Source organism: Gastrolobium bilobum, unplaced genomic scaffold (assembly GCF_033153095.1).
Source record: "Gastrolobium bilobum isolate Gb01-03AN ecotype WA unplaced genomic scaffold, APGP_CSIRO_Gbil_v1 utg35590, whole genome shotgun sequence".
Lineage (NCBI taxonomy): Eukaryota > Viridiplantae > Streptophyta > Magnoliopsida > Fabales > Fabaceae > Gastrolobium > Gastrolobium bilobum.
Genome location: NW_026898223.1, coordinates 422231 through 441494, shown reverse-complemented (window position 1 = coordinate 441494; position 19264 = coordinate 422231). Strand labels below are relative to the sequence as shown.

General features: G+C 37.5%; 1 protein-coding gene across 2 annotated transcripts; it reads left to right on the top strand.

Moving 5' to 3' along the window:
• Positions 1-103: 103 nt before the first annotated feature.
• LOC133313993 (uncharacterized) lies at positions 104-17317 on the top strand. Of its 2 annotated transcripts, XM_061515424.1 has the most exons (5): positions 104-518; positions 16022-16253; positions 16652-16776; positions 16910-16978; positions 17232-17317. In XM_061515424.1, exons 1-5 carry the CDS (start codon positions 198-200, stop codon positions 17235-17237), a joined length of 753 nt encoding a protein of 250 aa, XP_061371408.1. In that variant the 5' UTR covers positions 104-197; the 3' UTR covers positions 17238-17317. The 2 variants fall into 2 exon arrangements, with proteins under 2 accessions (XP_061371408.1, XP_061371407.1); XM_061515423.1 differs by lacking the exon at positions 17232-17317 and having other exon boundaries at positions 16910-17096.
• Positions 17318-19264: the final 1947 nt, after the last annotated feature.

Here is a 19264-nt window from a genome sequence, read left to right as displayed (position 1 = left end):
GTCGAAAGAGGTTTTAGCAATAACCAGATCTTCAGCAAACGACTTGCCGACTTGATGTCCCTTGGCATCCTCTTCGGATCTTCTACTTGTGTTTCTCCGGAAGAAACGCCACAGAACGAACACTTTTCAAATCAAATGGCACTGCCACTGCCATCGACGACATGAACCTTCCCTTTCATCAAACTCCGTAAGCCATAATGAGCAACAGCTCCATGTCACGAAACATAGCCAAACGCTTCTTCCCGTTGCTCTTCACACCGAAACTTCATTTTCTCGCTAACCCGCTACATTGCCCACCACGTGTTCGACGTTATCACCGCATCAACAAAATTAATTGGCAACACAAAACTTCGCACCCTTCTTTCTCTCCAACGCCATCTCCTGCGTTCTCTTCTTCTTCTTCTTTTCACAAGTTTGGACTCGTGCAATGGTATCTGAGTAAGCTTGAAACTCATCCGGTTGTCACCAAAAGCATAACATCCTCGCTTATTTTCACCGCTGCTGACTTGACTTCACAGGTAACGATAATTTTTGCATACCCACATGAATAAAGTGTGCATTCTTCGTGTATTCTTAAATGTTTGTGTGTCCAGTGTTGAAACAGTGTTATTTGGTTAAAAAAGTTGAATGGTTCCTTGCCATTGAATGAGTGATGCTGATTTGGGTTCTTAAATGGTCCATTTTTATGAGAGTTAACTAACTGAGTGAAAATGTACGTCATTCTGCAATTCTGTCTTTGATTAAAATTATTTAAACTCGTTTCGTGGTACTCCTTTTGTTATGTATAATGGGAACTAATGTTAAACAGGTTTGAATAATTTAAGAACTGAATTGCAGGAGAGGTACATTTCTAAGGACCAAACTACCATTTTATTTATTTTTATAATGAATTAAGTTTTAGTGCAAAGTAGTAGTACTGCGTTGGAGGGATGATTTAGGCACACAAGATAAGAAAATAGTGGCTGAAACTGAAAACTAGATTGAATTAAAAAGATAGAAACTAAACACAAACTGGAAGGGTTTTTCTGCTTTAGAACATTCTCCTGTGTCTGTTTTTGGACTTTTTTCTTGTCACACTGTTGATCATCAAGTTACATGGGTTTTATAACAAATATACCCAATAATCACAGATAAGTTGCTAAATAACTAACACATAAATTTTTCTTAACTGCACATTGTTAATGTTTTGACAAGAAGGGGGCCTTGGCATGACGGTTGGTATCATCACCATGTGACCCAGAGCTCACAGGTTTGTAATCGGCCTCTTGCAAATGCAAAGTAAGGCTTTGACCCACACAATGGGTACCCTTCCCTGCACTCTGCGCATAGTGGCAGTTTTATAGCACCAGACTGCCTTTTTACAAATTATTTGGAATAACAACAACAAAAGACTTTTTCCACTAAGTCTATGCTTTGTCCATCCATACTACAAATGTGTGAGAGGGGGGATGTGGTGCCTTCAGCAAATAGCTTCCACACAAGTCCACTGCTGTTGCTGATTCTCCATTTTCGAAAGGAATGGGATTAAGTTGGTTTTATTTCCAAATATTTGTGAACGTATAATTTAAGATAATTGAACAAGTAAGAATGAATATTTATTTATGTAGGGACTAGTATAGTTTCTTATGACCATTATGTTGCTATATCAATGAGATATTTTAGATAAATTAGTTACGAGAAACTGAGAAAGATACCTACTTTATGCTATGATGCATGGTATTGCCCTTGTGCAGGAGTGTTACACAGTCAAGTTTTTTTCTCACAGTACTTCTAGCCAATAGCTTTAATTTGATTTGATTTCTGAAATGTTTACTTATATTCTACATCATAATCACTCTGGTAGGATTTTTTTCTTCTTCCATTCCTTTTTCTCTGGTAGGTAACAACTATCCATGTTATATTTATTATAAGGAATTAGGCTTTTCTAAAGCGAGGTGTAACACCTTGTGTGCACCTGGTGTATTATCATACCTTGGTACTAAGCACAACTTTTTCAACTAATTAAATGCGGAAGCTATTCATACGATTATTAACAAGATTCTAAATCCGAATGTGAATTTACTTTTTTCTTTTTACCTTATGTATTGCAAAGACAACTAACATGGAATACTCTTATAATTAGTCATGAGCCTACAACATGTAGTCATGACAACATCCATACATCATGGTGTAGACAAATATACGTGTCCTCAAATCAACAAAACCTGATTATTTAAATGTGGCATAGACAATTCCTATGCTCACATCAAATTAAACATGCATAATATTCAGAATAATCATCATGTCTCGGGAATAATCGTCATGTCAAATAACAGCAAGGTATGTCAATGCTAAAAGGTCTATACCGGCCTGTTGCCTCTAGACGCACCCATCGCATGGATATCAACACCTGAAAAATGTTCCCCAGATGGGGTGAGATTTTGACAAATCTCAATAAACTGGGGTTCTCGAAGGATCACTCCTCCCCAAGTTCACTTCTCAACATAATAATTAAAAACATGGTATTCATGGCAAAACAGTAATTCTCATAAAACAGTATATGGCAGTATATATCATGTAATGTGCATAAACTCTATTCTACTAGCTAGAGAACAATATAGGCATTACACACATCTGCTACCTACCTAGGCATAGGGGCCTCCCCTTTTGCCTCGACACTCAGGATCCACCATATTGTGTAGTCAAACAACATCACATCCATATATATATATATATTTGCCCATATACCACAAGTTTAATTACAAAAACATACATAAACATAGTAGTTAATTGCACCGCAATAGCGCCACAAGCTGCACCGGAACGCAATAGTGGCCAAATCGCGGCCATATTGCTGTCATAAGACAAAATGTCAATATTGTCCTAAATTTAAATGTGTAGCAGAAAATTTTTAAGGGTTTTTTAGTCTATCTGCGTCTTTTTCTATCACTTCTGCTATCTCTGTCTTTAAAAATATTTCTTTTTGTCATTATTTTTGTCATATATCTATTCCGCTATTTCTGCAACTACAAACCGCTATAGTGCTGTAGCCAGTGTTGTTAAAACGTAGTGTCGAAACGTAGAAACGTACCGTTTTTACGTTTTTATGACCAAAAACGTGTCAAAACGGGAGTTGAAACGGATTTTGAGTTGAAACGGTTGAAACGGCGAGTCAACTCGGTAAACTCGGTTGACTCGGCGAGTTTACCGAGTTGACTCAGTTTTTTTTAAAAAAAAAACAGGGGTATTTTTGTCAAATCACGTCATCCCCCAACTTAAAAAAAAAACCCTACCATCTTGTACACGTTGCTGCTGCTTGCTTGCTTCTTCCCCCAAAAAACAAAAAAAAATCGCTGCTTCTTCAGTTATCTTATAAAAGCGAGTATCCTTGCTTCTTGCTTCTTCAGTTCTCCTATAAAATTGCTGCTCATATTTCTTTGCTCCTTTTTTGCTTTCGTACAGTACCGACTACCGAGTTTTTTTAAACAGATTGGTGATATATCCTCTTCAAATCTAATACGCCACCATCCTTTCATACTGATATAGTTGAATATTGAATTTTTATAATTTTTTAATTTTTAATTTTTAATTTTAATACAGATCTAGTTTTTTATTTATAATAAAAGAAATATTGAATTTTCCTAAAGTATTTGATATTATTGAAAGTAGAAATATTTGACTGTATTTAATTTTTATAAATATTGTTGAAAGTAGAAGTATTTAATTTTAATTCAAATCTAAACAATGTTTTATTGTTTTATTATTAAAAATGATCCAAATTTAATTTACACGTACGTTTCACTTTATGTAACCACTGAGAATTTTATTTCAGTAAAGAAATAGGAAGATTTCAATTTTATTGTTGACAATGAACGGAGTGCATGGTGATATCTTTTATGATTTTATTACCTAGGTGTTTTGATTTTAATATGTATTATGATGACTGAATTTGAACTTAATTTTTATTTCTTTTAGTATTTGCACTTAAATTTGTGATGACTTATGTATTGGTGTGTTTTGGTTATATATATATTGGATATATTTTATTTTTTTTGGTACGTAGTAAACTCTTACGTTTAGTTTACGTTTCTCGATTTTACGTTTTTGCTTCCCCCCACCGTTTCAGCGTAGACTCTACATTTTAACAACATTGGCTGTAGCGTTTTTCGGGATTGGCCGCGACATGCCACAATCCGCATTTGATAACTTTGCACATAAGCATATGCCAATATCTCAATTTAACAAAATAGTTTATCATATATACATAAGCCAACAAACCATCCTCTCATGAAGTTTAGTGGAATCAACAGGGATTAATTCTGAGAACCAAAAGCTTACCTGTCGTCGCTAAGTCCTTCAATAATAACTCGGTGTCCGAGAGATCACCAACGCAAGATCCAACAATATCACAATCTGTTTCTACAACATACACACCATCAATATGAAAGAAACTGACCTTGAAGGTCGAGGTATGTGAGAGGGAAAAACAAAATTTTTCGAGCGGAATAACACATACCATATCAAGAAACATGCTTTAGGGCATGGATGTTACCTTGTTTGCTTTCCAAAATTGGAGGATGATCAAGATGAGGCTTGAAGATGCAAGCCCTCTAATGTTGATCCACACCACCCTTTGTCAAGACGGAAGAACTCTTCTTCAAGGCCACCAACGAAAACACCAATGGAGGCAAGCTATGTGCCCAATGTGTGAAGGAGGAGGCTAGGTCAAGGTGTTTAGAAGAGTGTATATTCAGCAAGAATAGACACAAAAGTGGCGCATGGTTTTCTTTGAAAAAGGCTAGGTTATTTCGAAACTCTCTTAAGAAAAACCTCAAAAGGAACCCACAAGGAGATGAGAGAATGAGTTAATTAAAATCTAATTTTCTTCACTCAAATAAGGCCCTATATATAGCGCACACTAGGGGGATGAGTGGAGCTGTTGCAAAATTCAAATCTTGTCAACAACCTCCTCTCACATCCTCATGATATCAAGTGAATATCTCAACAAGAATCTGACTCAACAACCATCATATGGCCAGCCATATGGTGCGCCCCACTTGGCCTCATAACAGTCCAGATACGTTGAGCAGTTGCATTCAAACTTGAACCAACTGTCTCACTTATTCTCTCAACAAACCAAATCTGACTGGAGCTCATTTGGTTGATCCTATGACCATCATCAGATACCTAAATTAGCGCCCCATGTCCTCACTAGAAGATTCTCAAAGATCTCCTCTTGATATTTGGGATTTGTTCCAACAAGATCTTATCTTATCCTTTTGTTATGAAACAACCTTTCATAGCCAATTCAAATTCGAATTCAAACATTTGAATTCGAACGTTCAAATATTTAAATTTTAAATTCAAATTCAAATTCAAATTTTAAATTCAAAATTCAAATTCAAAATTCAAAATTCAAAATTCAAAATTTCAAATTTCAAATTTCAAATTTCAAATTTCAAATTCAAAATTCAAAATTCGAATTTCAAAATTCAAATTTCAAAATTCAAATTTCAAATTTCAAATTCAAAATTCAAAATTTAAACATTTGATAATTAATTTAACTAATTAAATTAATTAGTAATGTCTTGGACCATCCAAGCCCATTAACTAACCATGCGCCATTTTTTTCCTTTTGGTGGGCTTCCAAACTTCTTCTTGGGCTAACAACCATTATTAGGCCCAATACCTTTAATGCTATATTGTCATGACAATAAGGTGTTAGTGTGTGACCCATTAGGCCCAACATAGCCACTGACATAAATGGGCTTGGGCCCAATAAGCCCACAACCCAACTAATGACAACACAGAGCACTAGCAATGTTTTGTTGCCCCAGAGCTAGTTAGGTTAATGACATAATCATCCTATTACACATATTTGGTTTCCGTATGTATTTCCTTTCGTCTCGGTTACCTTCCCATAAAACCTAGGGTAAGGAAACGTATCAACCCTTGCGGTTTAGGGTAAGCTTTATTTGAAATAGGGAATCTTCAATTTACTGACTCTAAAGGCAGATCATCTCATGATCTCTTTACTATGCATAGATTCCCGAGTCCCTGTTAATGTCATCCCGATTTCTCCGGTTTACAGATAACCTAATCTCTCACAGAGATTTGACGAATTCCTTCAGCTTATCACCCTAGCCCTGTGCTCTTTCAGGATAAGCCCAACAGTATACCTATGAGTCTCCATGTTTCAGGCAGACGAGGTATACAGTCAAAGCATGTCTTCTAGAACACAGTCTAGGTAATAACTTCTGGTCTAAGGAAAGACATACCCAAATATAAAGAGACTACTCTAATGATACTCTCTGTGAGATTTCCTCATAGAGTCTCTTTTGTGGGTCTGTTCAGTGCGAGCTATACCCTTATAGATCCACCCACGACTTTAGCTAAGACATCTCCATATCTGTAGCTCATGAGGTCTTTACCTTGCATCCGAATACAAGTAGATAAGTCGTGCTAGTCTTACCCGAGATCACTGATCCCCATTCTCAGTGTCTCTAGACTAGGAATATAAAATTAGGAATAAACATCCAGTATCTTTGAATCCTCATGATCGTGATCTCATCACAGATACTCAAGAGATACCTATTTTATTCCAAGGGGTTTATCCAGTTACTCATATATAATATTAACAGTAATATCGAGACAAAATATGAAACAGGATAAAGAATGCTTTTATTTATTTGCGACAATACAAAGGTCCACTTATGTCCTAATCTAATCAAAAGATTGTCTCTAGGACATCCATATACTAACACAATAAATATATACTAACCTATCATGCTTAAAGGGACTCTATTTCTTTTTCGTTTCTCATGCTTAAGGCTCCTTGCAAAGCCACAAGTCCTTAATCTCTTAGGTTCTTAATTATATTCATTTCACAGAGGTACACACTATTCCTTTAAGGGTCCTATACCCATTGAAAGGGTTTTGTCCGGGTAATGCTGAAGAAAACTCGAAAACAGGGGAATATCCGAATATTTGTCTGGGACATATCCAGATATCCCCAAGCTCATATCCGAATATTTTTCGGCAGAAGTGCAGTTTTTCCTTCTACGCGAAGATATCCATCAAGACTCCATTTTTAGTATTCCCAGTACTTAGAACGACTCAGTTTATGTGTGTTCATGCTGTTTTTAACCAAGGTCACTTAGTTTCCTTACTTTACTTGCTTAAAGCTTAGTTCTTTACAAAGAAATTCAAGAAGAAAGGTTGAGGTATATACCTTATGCTTCAAAACAGTAAAAGGAAGAGACTTGGAAGGCTTTGATGCTACTCTAAGCTACTGCCAAAGAAGGTGTACAAATTTTAGTTCCCAAGCTTGGTCCTTTCTTCTAAAAGATGGTTCCTTGGTGCTTCAATCGTTGTGTCAATGACTCCAAACCCACACAACAAGAAGTGGCAGCCCTCACCCTCACAAAACAGAAGCTAAAATGCTCCAAGAATGGATTCTTCTCCCTCCCAATGCTTGCTCTCAAATGTCTATAACGTTTTAATGGTGGAAAGAGGAGGAAAAATGGTGTCTTGGTGTTTTTCTTGGAGAGGAGACCATGGAGGTAGGAAGGTGATCATATGGCAGCCATGAGAGAAAATAACAAAGATGTCTACATAGGAAAAGTGGAAGAAATGAGAGTGAGAGTGTTAGTTTTTGCTATTTAGGGCAAACTCACTCAAGACACCCGGTATTAGTTCACACAACACACTCACTTAACTCTCTAATATTTTCACAATACAGTGTCTTAGAAATTTTATGGAGTTATAATCACTAATTTAATTTAAGTTTCGGGTACTTTCACCGATACACATTTTTACCGCGAAATACACAGTATTTGTACTTTTCTTCTGAAAGTTGAAATAATTAATAATTCTACTTACTCTCTAATTATCATATTCTAATTATGAAATAATTTCTTCAAATTATAATTTTATTATTAGTAATTACTAAAATTCTAATTTAGCGGTGTGAGTTCTTACACGAAGAGTATACTTTAGAAAGTAAAGTGCAATGTTATAACCATTGATTGAAAAATCAATGGAGTAGATTTTAACAACTTTATAGTTTGTTTCTCAGCTTTGATTTTTCAACCAATGGTTATAACTATGCATTTTACCCTCTAAGGGCACTCCTCACTTTGAGGAGCCAAATCCTATTAGAAGATTTTTGAAAGATTAATATCTTGCTGTTTTATAATATTGAGATTAAGTAAAGGATTCAATTGTTTTGTGCATGTTTAAATTCATTTGTGGATTCAATGCTGTTCTTTGGGTTTCAAGATGCTGAATAGATCTTTGTAAATATGGTTTCCATTTTCATTGCTTCATGTACTTCCTCACATGTTAAAAATTGGTGGAATTAAGTGGGGGATTGAGTGCAGGGTGAGCATTTTTTTTAGTAACTACATATATTTTTGAGTTCCAAACCATCTGCAATCGTATTGTCTGAAGGAACTGCTGTGTGACTGAAGCCTACTATTGTGAGGGTAGGGTGTACATGAGGAGGAATCATAGAGGATTAAAGCCCCCAAGGGGGCAAGGAAATTTGTGTGACTGAAGAGTAGGGATGACGTAAGGGAATTGGGAGGAAAACTCTATTCTAACAGAACAAATATAAAAGGACAGTAGAGTAGGGAGAAAGGCAAGAAAACAGTGTTTCCCTGATGCCCTTGTTATGATTTTTTCTCTCATTTTGTTCATTGTAACCCCTACCCTCACTAGTTGGGTTTCATAAGGAGTTGTTTTCTGTTTTTTTGTTCATTGCAATCACTTTTACACCACTGCTGCTATCACACTAATAACGGTAGTTACAGTGGAACACTGTAGTTCCTCCTTTTCATTCTATGTAATCTGGTCCAGTTTCTATTTAGTATTTAGAAAATATCTCATAAAATATTTATTGTATCCTAAAATATTATAGAAGATCTTAGATGATCTCTTAGGAGTGGTTTTCAGATTGTATTGTATTTTCTGATTTTTCATATTTGATTAGAATTAGAGTCTAATACTATTTATAAATAATCCAATATTATTATGTTTGGCATTCATAATACAAATTGCAGTTATTATCTCATGGTTACTTGGAAAGTTATCATATTACTAGTAATTCTCAAATTAGTAAAACTTATTTTGCCCCTTGTTCAAAAGTATATAGAATCATGGTATATCTGCAAAATATTAGTTTCTTTCACGTGCATTTTACAGAATGATGGTAGGTCCTTCTGGGAATTATTATGTTTGGATGATATGTTGAAGACAATGTTTACACAAATATGAATTAGATTAAAAATTTAAATAAGGGTTTTCTAGATTGTAAAGTGTTCGAACTTCAATTTGTTTCTGATAGGACCCCACAATGGTGTATCATAAGAATTGCCACATGGAATTATTTAGGAAAGATGACTCAGCTAATAAAATAGATGTGAAATTGTTGGAAGGCTCCAATTTTGTTAGAAGGGATGAGGAGGCAAGGAGAGAGGGTGAGGTGGTTAAAAGGCAGTAGGGAAGTGAGGAGAGACATCTTTTGGGCATTTGCAACCTTGGGCACCTTAGGGTGATTTGGGAGAGACTAGGGGCTCTAGAATTCCTCTAGAACTTTAGCTACTGTAGTTAGGATCAATCACTGTAATTTGTCTTTCTAATTGTCTTCTGGTTTCGCTGTACTCTTTTATTCAAGATTTTGGATTGTAATTTCGTTTCCATATTATACAGAAAATCTAGAAGATGTTCTTCTGGGCGAAAAAGTGTTATTCTCCTTTCTGTTATTGTTAGTCTCTGATCTGATTCTTATCAATTTACTGATAGGACCCCACTAATGGTTTCCTTACACTTAAGCCCATTAGGGTCTCTATATATTGTAACTCCCTGACACAGATCAATACACAACGTATTCTTTTACATTTAACTTGGTACCAGAGCTATTTCGTTCTGGGAACCCTCGCTTCCGCTTAGAAATCTTGTTCTTCGCTTTAAAACCTAAGCCCACTGCTTAGGAGTCATCTTTTCTTTGCCGTGCGTCCTTCCGGTAAGACATCAAAGGGCTGTAAGTCCTCTCCAGGCATCTTCTGCACGTGTCCATAGTCACCGGAGCACCATCAGCCACCGTCAGCCACTGTTCAGGCTGCCGGAGTACTTTTCCGGCGAGTTTTCAGTCTGGAACGAACGCGAACAGAACCCTCTCCTCCCGGCGACCTGCTCTGTGGAAGTCCGGCCACCATCGGAGTTGTCACGCGCTCTCACGCGCCTCCAGTCTTCTCTGCGCGTGGGCTTCACGCGCCACCTTCTGCCGGCGCGTGAGCACTATTCCGGCGGCTTTTTCCGGCCGGTCTTGGACAGAGAAGCTCGTCTTCTCCTCCTCTTTCTGGATCTGTGGTTGGTTCTTTGTGGGTCTGACTTTTTGTGCGCACCTCTTCTTGATTGGTGATCAGGTTCGTTTCTCTTTATTCGGTTTGTATCTTTGTGATTTGATACTATGGCAGCAAACCCTCCAATTCATTCGGAGGTCAAGTCTCCATCTCCTCCTTTGAGAAATTCTCCCAATATCATCTCTACCAATATTGGGTCCATTACCTCTTCAAAATTGAAGGGATCTGTTAATTACAAGAACTGGGCCACCTCTGTTCGAGTTTGGTTCTTTGGACAAGGATATGGGAACCATCTCACAACTAAGTCTACTGATGTCCCTAAGGAGGACAAGTCTGATTGGGAAAAGATTGACAACCAGCTTCTGAGTATCCTCTGGCAATCCATTGATCCGATTGTCTTGGATATCTTTTATTCATTTCAAACTTGCACTGAAGTGTGGGAGGAAGCAAAAAACCTCTACACTAATGATGTTCAGCAGCTCTATTTCATCATCTCTCAGTTTATGGAATTGAGCAAATCATCCGACATTCAGATGGAGACATATATTGGCAAGAGTCGCTCTTTGATGCAGGCATATTTGGATATGCTGCCTTACCCTACTGATGCTACTGCATATCGGAAACAGGTGGAACGTCTCTTTATGGTTGCCACACTTTCTGGCCTTCCCGAAGAATATGATAATGTTCGTGATACTATCTTGACTAGTGGGGAGCCTGATCTATCCATGACGTATCAGCGTCTTCTGAATTTGAATAAGAAATCTGCTCCTGCATCGTCTTCTGCTGTTGATTCTACTGCTCTAGTTTCCCGTACTGATTTTCGCGGGCATATTGGAGGTGGACGTGGTCGTGGTAGAGGCCCAGGAGGCCGGGGCCCAGGAGGCCCAGGAGGACGTAGCCCAGGAGGTCGTGGCCCAGGAGGCCCAGGAGGTCCAGTCGGACGTGGTCAGCGACCTCGTTGTCATTACTGTCAGCAACTTGGTCATTATGAGGAACGCTGCTACACCAAGTATCCTCACATGCGACCTTCTTTTGCTGCTAATGTAGCTCAATCGGATACTGCTTCAAATGGTTCAGTCTCTCTCTCCTCTGAAGAATATGCAGCATTCCAGGCCCTTCTCAGGAAGTCCTCTCCTCAATCTCAGGCCTCTGCTTCAGAAACTGGTAATCCTGTTGCTTGTGTTTCTCATTCTGCATCACTTGGTCCTTGGATATTTGACTCAGGTGCTACTGATCACCTCTGTGGTAATAAGGAACTCTTTTCTTCCCTTACATATTCTAATAATTTACCCTCTTTTACTCTTGCTGATGGAACTAAGGCCCCCGTTCATGGGATTGGACAAATCTGTCCAACCTCCTCATTGACCTTGACATCTGTCTATTACATTCCTCACATCCCTTATAATTTAATATCGGTTAGTAAATTGATCAATTCTCTTAATTGTATTGTCACATTCTCAAACCATTCTGTTTCTGTGCAGGACCCGGGTACGGGGAAGATGATTGGAGTGGGCCGTGAGTCACGGGGTCTGTTCTACCTTGATGTGCCGAGTCCTTCAGTTGCTTGTTCTCTCACAGAATCTCCACAGCTCATCCACAGTCGTCTCGGGCATCCTAGTCTTGCGAAATTGCAGAAGATGGTTCCTCTTTTATCCGGTCTTCAAACTTTAGATTGTCAGTCATGTCAGCAAGGAAAGCACATACGCTCCTCCTTTGCTAATCGAGTCAATAAACGAGCTGATGCTCCTTTTTCAATTATTCATTCAGATGTTTGGGGTCCTAGTCGTAGTGTGTCTATTTTAGGTTTTCGGTATTTTGTCACCTTTATTGATGATTTCTCCCGTTGTACTTGGATTTATTTAATGAAAAACCGTTCTGAGTTGTTTTCTATTTATCAAAAGTTTTCTGCTGAAATTCATACTCAATTTGGTGCTTCTATTCGTATTTTACGTAGTGATAATGCTAAGGAGTATGTTTCTGTTGACTTTTCTCACTTCTTAGCCACACAGGGTACTTTACACCAAACCACTTGTCCTCACACTCCACAACAAAATGGAGTAGCTGAACGTAAGAATAGACATCTCATTGAGATTGCCAGGACTCTTCTTATTCACATGCATGTTCCTCTTCACTTCTGGGCTGATGCAGTCCTTGCTTCTTGCTTTCTCATCAACCGCATGCCTTCATCTGTGCTTAATAATGATATTCCTCATAACTTATTGTTTCCAGATGTTCCTCTCTTTCCTCTATCCCCACATGTTTTTGGTTGTACCTGTTTTGTTCATGATCTCACTCCTGGTAAGGATAAGTTAACATCCAAAGCCTTTAAATGCATTTTTCTTGGTTATTCTCGTCTTCAAAAGGGTTATCGTTGTTACTCTCCTGACCTCAAGCGTTACTTAGTTTCCGCGGATGTCACCTTTTTTGATCAACAACCCTTTAATTCTATCCCATCTCCATTGTCACAGGTTGATCATGTTCTTCCTGTTCCTTTTCTTGACTTGTCTTTGCCAGATGCAGGTGCTTCTACTCCAGATAAGCAATCACCTATTGCTCCAGTACCTAAGGACCGTCCACTTCTCACTTATCAGCGTCGTAAGACAGTACCTCCAGTCGACTCGACCCCTGCTGACTCATTGCCCTCTGCAGTTGATTCTTCCCCTCCGGATCCTTCACCAGAGGCTCTTCCCATTGCTCAAAGAAAAGGTACACGTACTACTCGTAACCCTTATCCTCTTTATACCTTCTTGAGCTATGATCGCCTTTCTCCTCCTCATTTCACCTTTGTTTCTAGTCTTTCTTCTGTTCCTATTCCTAAGACCACAGGTGAAGCACTTTCCCATCCAGGATGGCGCCAAGCGATGCTTGATGAGATGACCGCACTTCATACCAATGGCACTTGGGACCTTGTTTCTGCTCCTCCAGAGAAGTCTATAGTTGGTTGTCGCTGGGTGTTTACTGTGAAAGTTGGACCTGATGGCCATGTTGATCGTCTCAAGGCACGCCTAGTTGCCAAGGGTTTTACTCAAATCTTTGGCCTTGATTATAGCGATACATTCTCTCCAGTCGCTAAGATGGCTTCCGTCCGCCTATTTCTTGCCCTTGCTGCTGTTCGTCACTGGCCACTCCTTCAACTTGACATCAAAAAATGCCTTTCTTCATGGTGATTTACAAGAAGAAGTTTACATGGAGCAACCACCTGGTTTTGTTGCTCAGGGGGAGTCTGGGAAGGTATGTCGTCTTCGAAAATCCTTATATGGTCTCAAGCAGTCTCCTCGAGCATGGTTCAGTCGCTTCAGTTCTGCTGTACAGGCGTTTGGCCTAATTCGCAGTAAAGTTGACCATTATGTATTCTATAGGATTACATCTCCTAACAAGTGCATCTATTTGTTAGTCTATGTTGATGACATCATCCTCACCGGAAGTGATCAAGACGGAATCCATCAGTTAAAACAACATTTATTCAGTGCATTTCAAACAAAGGACCTTGGGAAGCTGCGTTACTTCTTGGGAATTGAGGTGGCGCAATCTAGACAGGGCATTTCTATCTGTCAAAGGAAGTATGCCTTGGATATCCTAGAGGAGACTGGTATGTTGGGGTGTAAACCAGTTGATACACCCATGGATCCTAATGTTAAGTTATTTCCCAGACAGGGGGAGCTATTATCTGATCCTGGACGTTATCGAAGGCTGATTGGGAAGCTCAATTATCTTACTGTGACTAGGCCAGATATTTCTTTCGCTGTCAGTACGGCCAGTCAGTTCCTTGATTCCCCTTGTGATTCACATTGGGATGCTGCTGTGAGGATCCTCCGATACATCAAAGGAGCACCAGGAAAATGTTTGTTGTATTCGGATCAGGGAAATACAGAAATTTGTGGTTACTCAGATGCCGATTGGGCAGGATCACCCTCGGACAGACGCTCTACTTCTGGTTATTGTGTCTTCTTCGGAGGAAACTTAATCTCATGGAAAAGCAAGAAACAACCTGTTGTTTCTCGATCTAGTGCAGAAGCTGAGTATCGTGCAATGGCAAATACTACCTGTGAGTTGATCTGGTTAAAGCAGTTGATTCAGGAGCTTCATCTTTGTGAACAGAAACAACCCATGACACTCATCTGTGATAATCAAGCTGCGCTACATATATCCTCTAATCCTGTTTTTCATGAGAGGACCAAACATATAGAGATTGATTGTCACTTCATTTGGGAAAAGATTCAGTCAGGAGAAATCAAGACAGCTTTTGTCAACTCGTCTAATCAACTAGCAGATGTTTTCACTAAAGCTCTTAGAGGTCCTCGGGTTGAATACATTTGTAACAAGTTTGGTGCTCATAATATATACGCACCAGCTTGAGGGGGAGTGTTAGAATATTAGATATGATATGATTAGATTTGATTAGATATGATTGGATTCTGTCTTATCCGTAAATAGTCTGACTGTATTCTGACTGTATTAGGATTAGGTTTGGATTAGGTTTGGGCCTTACACTTAAGCCCATTAGGGTCTCTATATATTGTAACTCCCTGACACAGATCAATACACAACGTATTCTTTTACATTTAACTGGAACCTTGGGCATCTTAGGGTGATTTGGGAGAGACTAGGGGCTCTAGAATTCCTCTAGAACTTTAGCTTTTTTGGTTAGGATCAGTCACTGTAATTTGTCTTTCTAATTGTCTTCTGTTTCGTTGTACTCTTTTATTCAGCATTTTGGATTGTAATTTCGTTCCCATATTATACAGAAATCCTAGAAAATGTTCTTCTGGGCCAAAAAGTGTTATTCTCCTTTCTGTTATTGTTAGTCTCTGATCCGGTTCTTATCAGTTTACCTAACTTAATTAATTTGAGCTTCTGAAAAGGTTATTTCAGTCTAAAACCTAGTTTTATAAGCCTTAGCCAAACATGTGACATCCAAACTTGTACAATTCTACTTGTCCTCATCTTTAAATCTTCTTAGTCAATGATTACTAAAGTAAGATAGCATTTACCACCTTAGTTCCTCCTCTCCTAATTCAATGTGTTGTTGGTACGGTGATTACACAGTTTTTAGCTGGTAGCTGTAATAATTTGTAGAATATTATATAATGTGAGAGTGGCATAGGATGACTGAATTTGTCTTTTGTTATAATATTCTTTAATGAGTTTATAGAACTTGTTGAGATATATAGTCCCACATTGGTTGTATGAGCAACTAATGTGACCTTTATAAGGTCTTGGGCACTCTCACACTTTGAGCTAGCTTTTGGGGTAGTGTATCACAAGATTCTTTACATGGTATCAAAGTCTCGTGTCCCGGGTTCAAACCTCGCCGCCCCCCCCTTTCTCTTGTGGAATTTCTTAACACAGGTAGGCTGGGCCTGTTGCATCATCCACTCTTCAAGCCCAATGGGCTCTCGTGTGAGGGGGTGTGTCGAATAATAGACCCACATTGGTTGTATGGTCAACTAATATGACCTTTATAAGGTCTTGGGCACTTCCACCCTTTGAGCTAGCTTTTGGGGTGGTGTATCCCAAGGTTATTTACAGAACTACTTATATATTCTGAGCGAAGGCCTAGGAACACTATTTATTGAATTGGGATTAAAAACATTCTCTCATTTATTTTGTTGTTACTGCTTTTGATTATTATTTGGTCTTTGTGTTTTCACTAACATTTTGATTCACCCATTTGTTAGATGATTACATTACCCTCTTCTTCTACTTTGTATGATTTAAAAAGGACGTCCCGCATGGCAATATACGGGTTGCTAATCTTGGGGCCATCACAGCATGTGTGGTTTAATTTTCTGTCCAAAATTTTCCCAAACAGAGACATTCCAACAACCTTGAAGAAAATTTTCATGGGGCAAGCTGTATTTGGTCCTGCGATCAATACTATTTTCTTCTCCTATAATGGTGCTGTACAAGGTAATTTTTAACATTTTAATTGGTGACCTGTTCTTAAATATTCAATGCCACTAGTTTATATGACAGTTCACTGACATGGGTAGTTAGTTGATTAAGATAGTATTTTACTCTCGTGGTCTGTTTCTGTTGTTAGTTTTCACATGATTCTATACAAACTCAGGGGTAGGGAACTTGAGCCGTTTAACCATGGGCGTGATCTATATACCCTATGTCTGATGGCTATTAGACTCTAAACTGATATCATGAAGATTATCTCCATGCATCATTTGGCTTCTTAAGCTGAGCTTGTTAAAATCAACTATATTTATGGATAAGTGTATGGTTTTATTAGCCTCATTCTTTGCAAAAGCCCTAAGGTTATGGATGATTCTGAGTTACCGTTTTGATGCCAATATCAGGTGAAAGTGGGCCTGAAATTATTGCCAGGTTGAAGCGAGATCTACTTCCTACATTATTAGGTGGTGCTCTGTATTGGCCTATATGTGATTTTGTCACCTTCAAATACATTCCAGTCCATTTACAGGTTTGAAAATGTGGATAAAATCTTTGTTGAATTAATTTTCTGTTTTAATTTATTTTTAATCAGTAGCTACAACTCAGCAGTTGCTTTCTAGCTTTTTAGTTAGCTAACTTTATCTCTTTTACAATTGCTGCAGCCATTGCTGAATAGTTCCTGCGCATATATGTGGACCATTTATTTAACATATATGGCAAACCGAAAAAATGTGAGCGATGCTTAGAGCTTGGTTTGTATATTTGTAGATTTAGTATTCTCAAGTAATTTCTCATTGCTTAGCATATCTATCGGCGGAGATTTGTGACAAGAGATACAAAAATCTTTGTATTTGTACGTTTCTAGATTTCATATCAATTTGTTATTCAATTCGTTTTGTATATAGCTTATACTTCAGATTCTTAGTTTGTTCTTTCAGTTGAAGTGAATTTTTTGATAAAATGACGTGTTGTTAATAAATGCAGAGTTAAAGCATGCATCAAAGTAATGCTATGTTTACACTCTTAAATCACACTGTTTCTGTCCGTCACTGGAGGACTGAGACTTGGTTCAAATCATCCTCAGGTGAGTATGATACAGACCTCTCAATAATTAAATCAAATCACACAAGTAATTCTGAAAAAGAGACACAAATTGATATATTGATGGATCTGTATCTGTATTACACTATAGAATTCAAACACTCTGAAACAATTTACCGTATTCCACTCTTTATATCTCAAACAGCAAATTACATTTAAAGGAGAAGATAAAATAAGACAGAAGGAAACGATAATGAGGAGTATTCGAGAGACTCCACGCTCTCCCAAAGTTCCAGTCCAGAAAATGCTACTCGATACCCACCACAGCCCCATGCTTTCCTTCTTAACCAATTGGTGCCAGCTCCACATTCTGTTGGGGGTAAAATGGACATTTGCTGCTGAGTCAGCAGAGGCCTCAGCAGAGGCCCAAATTCTTCTATTTTTATCTCTTTTGTATACTTTAGTGTAGGGCTGTACATGGGTAAGGTCGGGTCAAGTTTTTGTCCGACTCGACCCAACTTGGTTTTTATAGGTCAAGTATTTTGACCCGACCCGCTTTAATTTGATCCAAGTCGAGTCTGACTTGGATTGGATTTTGTTGAACTAGTTCAGAACCAGTTTGGATCTGACCTGACTTGGTTTCTGAAGTGGGTCAAATCTGACCTGACCCGTTTTTGACTTGGTTTTCTCACAAAATTTTGTCAAAATTTTTACGTTGCAAAAGACGAAAATTTCGTCACAAAATTATTTTTTCGTCGAAATTTGTACAAAAAAAAATTTTCTATTGAAATTTAGTTTCCATCGATATTTTTTGATGACGCCAAAATTTGAAATCTGTAAAGAATTTTGATGAAATTTTTTGCCGTTGATATTTTTTGCCGTCAAAATTTTTTGATGACGAAAATTTTTCCGTCGAAAACTTTCGCCAAAATTTGAAATCTGTAAAGAATTTTGATAATTTTTTTGCCGTCAAAATCTTTTGATGACGAAAATATTTTCGTCGAAAACTTTCGCCAAAATTTGAAATCTGTAAAGAATTTTAACAAAATTTTTTGCCGTCAAAATTTTTTGATGATGAAAATATTTTCGTCGAAAACTTACGCCGAAAATTGAAATCTGTAAAGAATTTTGATGAAATTTTTTGCCGTCAAAATCTTTTGATGACGAAAATATTTCCGTCAAAAACTTTCGCCAAAATTTGAAATCTGTAAAGAATTTTAACGAAATTTTTTGCCGTCAAAATTTTTTGATGATGAAAATATTTCTGTCGAAAACTTACGCCGAAAATTGAAATCTGTAAAGAATTTTGATGAAATTTTTTGCCGTCGATATTTTTTGCCGTCAAAATTTTTTGATGACGAAAATGTTTCCTTCGAAAACTTTCGCCAAAATGTTAAATCTGTAAAGAATTTTGATGAAATTTTTTGCCGTCAAAATTTTTTGATGACGAAAATATTTCCGTCAAAAACTTTCGCCGAAATTTGAAATCTGTAAAGAATTTTAATGAAATTTTTTGCCGTTGAATTTTTTTTATGGAAATGTGTTTCGTCAAAATTTTCAATGGAAATTGTTTTGAGGAAAATGTTTCATTTGAAACTTTCGACGAAATTTAGATTCTCTAAAGAATTTAGACAAAATATTTTTTATGTCAAAATTTCTTATCGAAATATATTTGTCATAAAAATTTACGAATATTTTTTTACAAAAATGTGTTCCGTTGAAAATTTTGATGGATATATTCTTTAACAAAAAACTTGACGAAAATATTTAGTCGAAATTTTTTGATAGAAATGTGTTTCGCTAAAAAATTCGACGAATTTTTTTTTTGTCAAAAAGTTTAACGAAAATGTTTCCGTCGAAAACTTTCGCCGAAATTTGAAATCTGTAAAGAATTTTGATGAAATTTTTTTCGTCAAAGAATTTCGATGAAAATGTGTTTCGTCGAAAGTTTTTATGAATATATTTTTTTGTGAAAT

Bases quoted from the DNA above. Each gene is read 5' to 3' on its own strand.
- LOC133313993 (XM_061515423.1), top strand. From the start codon at position 198: ATGAGCAACAGCTCCATGTCACGAAACATAGCCAAACGCTTCTTCCCG. The intron at 16,254-16,651 runs GTAATTTTTAAC...TGCCAATATCAG, and splicing joins CTATAATGGTGCTGTACAAG to GTGAAAGTGGGCCTGAAATT. The intron at 16,777-16,909 runs GTTTGAAAATGT...CAATTGCTGCAG, and splicing joins ACATTCCAGTCCATTTACAG to CCATTGCTGAATAGTTCCTG.